Raw genomic sequence first — 9686 nt, 5'->3', positions numbered from 1 at the left:
ACACACAACAATCACACCCCACAACAGACAGCACACACACACACACACACACAATTCCAATTACACAAGCATCCAGTATACATTTGACATATGTGGCATTACCTCTAGCATGAACTCGGCTGCTTCCAGCATAAGGTCTCCCTGAGGATATTTCATCTGACAGTGTGTGTGTGTGTGTGTGTGTGTGTGTGCTCATACAGTAACTTAGAAAACATGTCTTACACAGGCATTTGCATGCAAGCATTTACACGCATGCATTCACACATATGTCGCACACACACACACACACACACACGCATGCACACACACACACACACGCACGCACGCACACCAAGCCACAGAGGAACACAACCACATGCACACACACACACACTCTCACACAAGTCTCAATGTCTCTGATGCAGGTCACTCAGAGGAAAATAGTGAGCCGTTCTGAAGTTGATGTCAGACAAACTGAGAGAGAGAGACAGAGAGACACACACACGCACGCACGCACGCACGCACGCACGCACGCACGCACGCACGCACGCACGCACGCACACACACACACACACACACACCAGAATGCTAACAGAATGGCGTTCTATAGCTCCTGAGCTGTATCTAGTTAGCCGGTGAGAACCAGTATGCATCAGATGCGTTCTTCTCTGTCCCACTTCATCTCTTTAGCATCATACAGCAGCGTTGCTGACACACACACACACACACACACACACACACACACACACACACACACACACAGATGCGCTCTTCTCTGTCCTACTTTATCTCTTTAGCATGGCAGCACATACAGCAGAGTTGCTGACACACACACTGGAATCCAACACACACACACACACTGGAATCCAACACACACACGCATACTCCTACGCACACACACACACACACACACACACAGATGCATCAGATGCTTTCCTCTCTGTCCCATCTCTTTAGCATGGCAGCACGTACAGCAGCAGAGTTGCTGACACACACACTGGAATCCAAGAGACTTTCTTTCAGAATCCAGGGAAGATCATAGCTGGAGGAGGGAGACGCATGGAACATTCATGGTGTGTGTGTGTGTGTGTGTATGTGTGTGTGTGTGTGTGTGTGTGTGTGTGTGTGTGTGTGTGTGTGTGTGATAGAAGACTGATAAGCATGCCTGTATATACTGTATGTGTGTGTGTGTGTGTGTGTGTGTGTGGGTGCATGTATAGGTGTAGGTGTGTGTGTGTGTGTGTGTGATAGAAGGCTGATAAGCCTGCCTGCGGCTGCATCCTTGATGTAATGTGGATGTGATGACAGGATGCCTGAAGCGTGTCAGCCTGCTAACTGCTCTATGGGAAGCCGTACGGTGCAATAACATTGGAATAATGGAAATACACACTGAATGTACTTACACACACTGAAACATTGACACATTACACTGAAACATTGACACATTATACACTGTGTACTTTTACCACACTGAAAATGCTTGAACACACTGAAACTGAGAAACCAACACACTGAATTTTGCGCCATACACACTGAATCTGTTTGCACACGCACTGAAAAACTGCTTGCACTACACACTGAAACATTGACACATACACTGTGCCCTTTTACCACACTGAAAATGGTAAAAACACACTGAAACTGAAACGGCAACACACTGAATCTGTTTGCACCGCACTGAAATCACTCGCCCAACACACTGGGTTTACTTGCACACGCACTGAAAAACTGCTTGCACTACACACTGAAACATTGACACATACACTGTGCCCTTTTACCACACTGAAAATGCTAAAACACACTGAAACTGAAACGCCAACACACTGAATCTGCTGGCACCACACTGAAATCACTCGCCCTACACACTGGGTTTACTTGCACACACACTGAAACTGCTTGCACTACACACTGAAACATTGACACATAATACACTGTGCACTTTTACCACACTGAAAAAAGCTAAAACACACCGGAACTGAAACGCCAACAACCGGAAGGTTCCTCATACACACTGAATCTGCTGGCACCACACTGAGATCACTCGCCCAACACACTGTGGGTTTACCTGCGCACGCACTGAAACTGCTTGCACTACACACTGAAACATTGTTACACACTGTGCACTTTTACCACACCGAAAATGCTAAAACACACTGAAACATTTACCCACACACTGGGAAGGAGAGCCTCACGTCATCCAGCTGTGTGCTGCGTTGTTTTTCAGGTGAGTCATTATTTTCGATTAATTTGTTGTGTTTGTGGTGTTTCAACTGTGTGACTCTGCTAGTTAGCTATTTTCCCTTACGCTAGCTCCCGTTAGCTAGCGAGCTAACTGGCTAATTTACATTGTATTTGAATGGGCGGCTAGGCTAGTTGTTTACTTCGTTAGTTCGAATTACTCTCGAATCCCTAGCGAATCATCTAAGAAGCCTAAACGATATTTGTTGGGTTTTGTTTATTTTTATTTCATGCTTAGATTGTAGGCTAAGTTGGGTTACCTGGCCTGTTGCTGTAAGCCTACCCTGGGGAAGAGCAGTCGGGGAAGGAGATGACATCCAGCTGTGCTGTGCATTGTTTATCAGTAAACGAACGAAAGAAGTTTCATTTAAAATAGGCCAGCCTGCATAGGCTAAAATATTTAGCGTTGCTCCCGGCTGCGTTCATTGCTGGGTTATGTGTTTAGTTTGATGGTAGCTGTATCACCTTTTGCTTTATTTTTGCATTTCATAATCATTCCAGAACTTTGTTCCCCCACCCCACCAGCAAGCTCACACTCTCTGATGTGACCAGTGTGTTGGGTGTTTCAGTGTGGTGCAAGCAATTTCGGTGTGTATGGCGAAAAATTCAGTGTGTTGCCGTTTCAGCAGGTTCAAGCATTTTCAGTGTGGTAAAAGTTTCAGTGTGTATTGGGAGCAGTTTCAGCGCGTGTGCAAGTAAACCCAGTGTGTCGGGCGAGTGATTTCAGTGTGGTGCCAGCAGATTCAGTGTGTATGAGGAACCTTCCGGTTGTTGGCGTTTCAGTTCCGGTGTGTTTTAGCTTTTTTCAGTGTGGTAAAAGTGCACAGTGTATTATGTGACAATGTTTCAGTGTGTGTGCAAGTAAACCCAGTGTGTTGGGCGAGTGATTTCAGTGCGGTGCAAACAGATTCAGTTTGTTGGCGTTTCAGTTTCAGTGTGTTTTAGCATTTTCAGTGTAGTAAAAGGGCACAGTGTATGTGTCAAGGTTTCAGTGTGTAGTGCAAGCAGTTTTTCAGTGCGTGTGCAAACAGATTCAGTGTGTATGGCGCAAAATTCAGTGTGTTGGTTTCTCAGTTTCAGTGTGTTCAAACATTTCAGTGTGGTAAAAGTACACAGTGTATAATGTGTCATTGTTTCAGTGTAATGTGTCAATGTTTCAGTGTGTGTAAGTACATTCAGTGTGTAGTTCCATTATTCCAATGTTATTGCACCGTACGGCTTCCCATAGAATATTGCAACACACACACACACACACACACACACACACACACACACACACACACACACACACACACACACACACACACACACACACAGACACACACAGTATACTAAAAAAAAAAACAGACAACTTGCCACCTGACACATACAAACTCATCTCATAGACTCATGCAAAAACCCACTCAAGCCATAAATGTGCACACACAAACACACATGGCAAAGCTCTTCATAGCAGTCCAACACTGCCCCCTATAGGTTTTAAACACACACACAAACACAACAGACACACATGCATGCCCACAGACACTTTCACACGTACACACAGACATACAAGCACACACACACACACTCATGGACACACCGTGCGCGCACGCACACACGGACGCACGCACGCACGCACGCACGCACACACACACACACACACACACACACACACACACACACACACACACACACACACACACACTGTGCAAGCCCACATGCTCACTCAAAAGTGCAGTCATGCATGTTAGTCCAAAGAGATGTGTGTGCATATTAATCTTTTTTTTAAAAAATCAACCATGTGTTTGTATTTGCTATTTGAGTCTGTGTCTGTGTCAGTGTCCATGGAAGAAATATCCTGACAAAAAAAAACATGTGATTAGTGTGAAGAGCTGACAAACCTGTGCTACTGCTGCTAACTGTATCAAAGCAGGCTGTAAAAATGGTTTAATCACACAAACACACACACACACACGCACACACACACACACACACACACACACACACACACACACACACACACACACACACACATGCACACACACACACACACACACACACACACACACACACACACACACACACACACACACACACATGCACACACTGCCGACTGTCAGAGGTTCAAACATACATAATGCACACATCACTATACGTACACATACACACATACTGAGGGTACACTTCAATGGCAGGAAACAAACCAGATATATCCAGAAAGACAACACCTCCCCCTGCTGGTCAAGTGAGGTACTTTGCTTTCCAGTTCTCTCCTGTTGATGCCCTGTCTGTTCTCCAGTGCTGGGGTCCTGTTTCACACCTTTATAAACCCCAGAGCCCCTCTCTTCAGCCATGTTAGAGCACACTGCTGTACAACGTCACTTATTCACATCTCTGTTAGTCTGTCTGTGTCCCTTTGTAAGCTGCTTAGGAAAAAATACAGGCAGACACACAACAAATGGGACAAACTGGTAAATAGTCATTAAAAAGTACAGATGTAACTGTTATTATGCCACACAATGAAACTAACGCAGTTCAAATAAACTCACCAGTTAAGTGTTACTGGATGCCTTCTTTCAAGGCTGTATCCATAGAGTCTACATTTGGGGATGACCCAAATTCATTAACGGATGGACTAACGTGATCTTGTTTAACAATAATGTCTAATAGTGCCACATAGCCCTGCTCTTCTCTTTTTTACATGACTAATAGTGTTACAGTATACAGCCCTGTTCTTCTCTTTTTTACATTCATGTCTTTTTATGCATATATCCAGAAAACATGCGCTTATACTGTAAGCTCACCCACACAAGCACACACACACACACACACACACACACACACACACACACACATTCAAACTCTCATTTTACTAAATTGTGTGTGCACACATTTGACTAAAATAGTGCTCAATTAGATTTTTTGTAAAATGAGTGAGTGCTCAGTTTAGTAGGCTATGCGAGTAAATATCACCATCTAGTAAAATGAGCATTAACCAAGTCAGTCACCAAGTCTCTTGCATTTCTAGCATGTTCAGAAATGGACAACTAGACATGTCTGATCTAGAGCAAGTTTCCCCAAACCATAGTTGCTAGCTAAGTTAGATACAAGAGATACAGACTTTTCTCTAGGCCCTGTTTACAGAAGAGAATACTCCTAGAATACTACTAGAAAATAAAGAATTTCAACAAAAACACATATGCCACAATTACTGGCAACCATGGATTTGATTCTTCGATAAGTCTCCCTTTGCCACTAAGAGCTCTTGCTCTTATAACATAACTGGATTGACCAGGGGCCGGTTTCCCGATAACGTTCACTCTTAGCGAGCTACGAAGACTCCAAAGGTATAACTTACCAAAGTTGTTTACCTTTCTAGTCGTGGTTCCCGAACTATCACTTAGGAGTCTTCTTACGAAAAGCTCCTTACGTCCGACGTATAAGGCACTGTCCACCATGAAGGTGCTGAATTAGGTGACATCGATTGCTCAGAAATCGATTTTTTATTTCACGCGGAGGCTTGACAGACTTATGAAAGCGTTCTTTGCACCAAAACCATTGCTTATAATAGCCTATCGCCCCCACAACATTCACGCAACTTCAACGTGGATGAACTTATTAGCACACAATGATAAAAAACGTAGTCTAGAAATTAAATGATCTACGTAGGTAAGTAGGTTATGTGTTCATCTGGGTTTGTTTGTTGGTGTGTTAGTTTGTTTCCCGCATGGATAAAAAAGATTCGAACGCTTCATGTTTGAAAGCAGAGGTCTGCGCTCTCTGAGTGCTTTTCTAGTTTGTTTGTTTGTTTGTTTGTCCGTTTGTTTGCAAGATAGGCTCACTCTAAAAGTTAAAGATGGATTTCGATTAAATTTCCAGGGAAGATCTGAAATGACCCAAGGAAGAAATATTTAATTTTGTGAATGATTCGTATCTCCGTCTGGATGCAGGAGGCGTAGGTATATGTGTTTGCTTGGGGGAGGTTTGTGCTTTTCTAGTTGAAATAGGCTATGTAGACTTTTTTTTTAATCACAGCTGATTGACCAACATCCTCATTCAGCATTGTGTGCCTTTGGTTAACATTAAACACGACAGCAAGCCCGCACATTAGGCCTAAACATTGTAGGACGGTGGGGGGAAGCAAAGAATAAAGCGCTTTTAACTATTTTCAAATGCGTGCACGTTTCATATGTGCATGAAAACATTTCCAGAAACTATTTTCTAAATTAGCATACTTACATAAAATCATTGGCGAACCAAAATAGTGATTTTGTATCATATGAGTTGCATGCGTAACGGAAATTGCTGTAGGGTACAGTGGCGGCGACTAGCGTCGCGAGTCGAAACATTGCTAAGGTGCAGCTAAGAGAGGTCTGAGAGTGCTCCAGACCACTCTTACCAACGAACGACGTGCGAAAGACATTCGTAGCAAAGAAGGTTTCGGGAAATGCGTGAGGTACTTAAGGTAGAGCTTAAGATAGAGGTTACGAACTACGTAGCGTTAAGAAGGCTTCGGGAAACCGGCCCCAGATTCCTCCGTTCTTTGTTGCGCGTTCTCTTCTATAGCACCCCCTACTGGTTTTCTATGGTGTAGATCAGGGAACCAGGATACCTAGTTCAGAAATGGTTTACTGAACACAAGAATAAAGTTGCTATGGCTAAAGATTGCTAATCTAATCTAATCTAATGCAGTGTAATCGAATGTAATCTAATTTAATATAATGTAAAACAACCATGTTTACAATTCATGTAAAGCTGCATCTTGCTGAATAAGATTCCTCAGTGACCTCAATGGTGCATGGACATGGCTATTACAGTTCCATAAACCAAGATCTCAGTTTTGACAACAAGAGACGAACATGAGTAAACAGAGATTGCTAAAGAATTGAAGATAAGTGCTTGACTAACCAGTTGCAGATGGATTTACTGACAGGTGTGTAAAGGGGCATGTAGACGGGAGTTGCCCAGCGCATCAAGCTGCCTTTGTGTATGAAATTAGTGATATAAATAAGTTTGCCTTGTCTATTGTAAACCACTAGCCTGACGAGCCAGGCCCACATTTGCTGCCACTAGGGGCGTCTAGATTCCTAGGCTAGTAAACCACATGAACAAAACTCATTCTACTAACGTACTACTTGAACTTCTTGTTATTTCAAAACCACACCTCATTACTGTAACAAAAGGAATTCTTCAAAATTGCATTGTAATGCTGAAAGCCACACCTCAGTGACAACATTGGAGCATGGGCATGATCCCAGGTGTGGGAACATTGGCTGAGCAGGAACGTGAAGATGGCCATCAGTCTACCATTAAGCCTTTACATTTTTTTTTTTCTTTTTAAAAGGGCTTGTTTCTTGTCTTTTGTCTTAACACGACATTTAAGAACATTTGGTATTCATGAATACAATTCTTATGTTTGTGCTTAAAGGTGAAGGCAAAGGTTTGCTGAAGTGTTGTGTTATGTTTACTTGTGTGTAGAGTTTTGGCACAGTGAGCGAAGTTTTGCAAAATGTATTCAAGCAACGGGCAAAAACTGTAATTTACCTTAATTAAACAGCTTCACTAAATACTGTAGTTATATGTCTTTTTTCGGGTTGAATGGTGGCCGTTTTGCTTCCACCTAGTTTCTGTGAGCGGAAAACCACACTCTAAGAAGAGATGTGTCAAAATGACACATTGTGTGTGAGTTCAGGGACAGCACGATTTTGTGTTAATTTCGTGTAGCAACAACAACAAAAACAAGCAAACAAACAAACAAAAAGGCACATCTTTTTGTAGATAAGCATTTTGTTTGCTGTTATGAGATAGCTGAACTCTGTTTTTCGCCAAGCCAGCCACACAATTGCTTTGTTGAAATTGACACACTGAGATCTTGTTTAACAATAATGTCTAATAGTGCCACATAGCCCTGCTCTTCTCTTTTTTACATGACTAATAGTGTTACAGTATACAGCCCTGTTCTTCTCTTTTTTACATTCATGTCTTTTTATGCATATATCCAGAAAACATGCGCTTATACTGTAAGCTCACCCACACAAGCACACACACACACACACACACACACACACACACACACACACATTCAAACTCTCATTTTACTAAATTGTGTGTGCACACATTTGACTAAAATAGTGCTCAATTAGATTTTTTGTAAAATGAGTGAGTGCTCAGTTTAGTAGGCTATGCGAGTAAATATCACCATCTAGTAAAATGAGCATTAACCAAGTCAGTCACCAAGTCTCTTGCATTTCTAGCATGTTCAGAAATGGACAACTAGACATGTCTGATCTAGAGCAAGTTTCCCCAAACCATAGTTGCTAGCTAAGTTAGATACAAGAGATACAGACTTTTCTCTAGGCCCTGTTTACAGAAGAGAATACTCCTAGAATACTACTAGAAAATAAAGAATTTCAACAAAAACACATATGCCACAATTACTGGCAACCATGGATTTGATTCTTCGATAAGTCTCCCTTTGCCACTAAGAGCTCTTGCTCTTATAACATAACTGGATTGACCAGATTCCTCCGTTCTTTGTTGCGCGTTCTCTTCTATAGCACCCCCTACTGGTTTTCTATGGTGTAGATCAGGGAACCAGGATACCTAGTTCAGAAATGGTTTACTGAACACAAGAATAAAGTTGCTATGGCTAAAGATTGCTAATCTAATCTAATCTAATGCAGTGTAATCGAATGTAATCTAATTTAATATAATGTAAAACAACCATGTTTACAATTCATGTAAAGCTGCATCTTGCTGAATAAGATTCCTCAGTGACCTCAATGGTGCATGGACATGGCTATTACAGTTCCATAAACCAAGATCTCAGTTTTGACAACAAGAGACGAACATGAGTAAACAGAGATTGCTAAAGAATTGAAGATAAGTGCTTGACTAACCAGTTGCAGATGGATTTACTGACAGGTGTGTAAAGGGGCATGTAGACGGGAGTTGCCCAGCGCATCAAGCTGCCTTTGTGTATGAAATTAGTGATATAAATAAGTTTGCCTTGTCTATTGTAAACCACTAGCCTGACGAGCCAGGCCCACATTTGCTGCCACTAGGGGCGTCTAGATTCCTAGGCTAGTAAACCACATGAACAAAACTCATTCTACTAACGTACTACTTGAACTTCTTGTTATTTCAAAACCACACCTCATTACTGTAACAAAAGGAATTCTTCAAAATTGCATTGTAATGCTGAAAGCCACACCTCAGTGACAACATTGGAGCATGGGCATGATCCCAGGTGTGGGAACATTGGCTGAGCAGGAACGTGAAGATGGCCATCAGTCTACCATTAAGCCTTTACATTTTTTTTTTTCTTTTTAAAAGGGCTTGTTTCTTGTCTTTTGTCTTAACACGACATTTAAGAACATTTGGTATTCATGAATACAATTCTTATGTTTGTGCTTAAAGGTGAAGGCAAAGGTTTGCTGAAGTGTTGTGTTATGTTTACTTGTGTGTAGAGTTTTGGCACAGTGAGC

At 42.1% G+C, this 9686-nt stretch overlaps 1 protein-coding gene across 1 annotated transcript in view; it reads right to left on the bottom strand.

Moving 5' to 3' along the window:
- The window catches only part of LOC134077631 (ras-related protein Rab-26-like), a 17289-nt gene extending 12736 nt beyond the window's left edge, over positions 1-4553 (bottom strand). Inside the window, exon 1 of the mRNA XM_062533333.1 lies at positions 4404-4553. Coding sequence (XP_062389317.1) covers positions 4404-4553 — 150 coding nt within the window. The remainder of the gene's footprint in view (positions 1-4403) is intronic.
- Positions 4554-9686: the final 5133 nt, after the last annotated feature.

The sequence above is a fragment of the Sardina pilchardus genome, chromosome 3 (genome assembly GCF_963854185.1).
Source record: "Sardina pilchardus chromosome 3, fSarPil1.1, whole genome shotgun sequence".
NCBI lineage: Eukaryota > Metazoa > Chordata > Actinopteri > Clupeiformes > Clupeidae > Sardina > Sardina pilchardus.
This window is presented reverse-complemented; position numbering and strand designations above follow the sequence as displayed.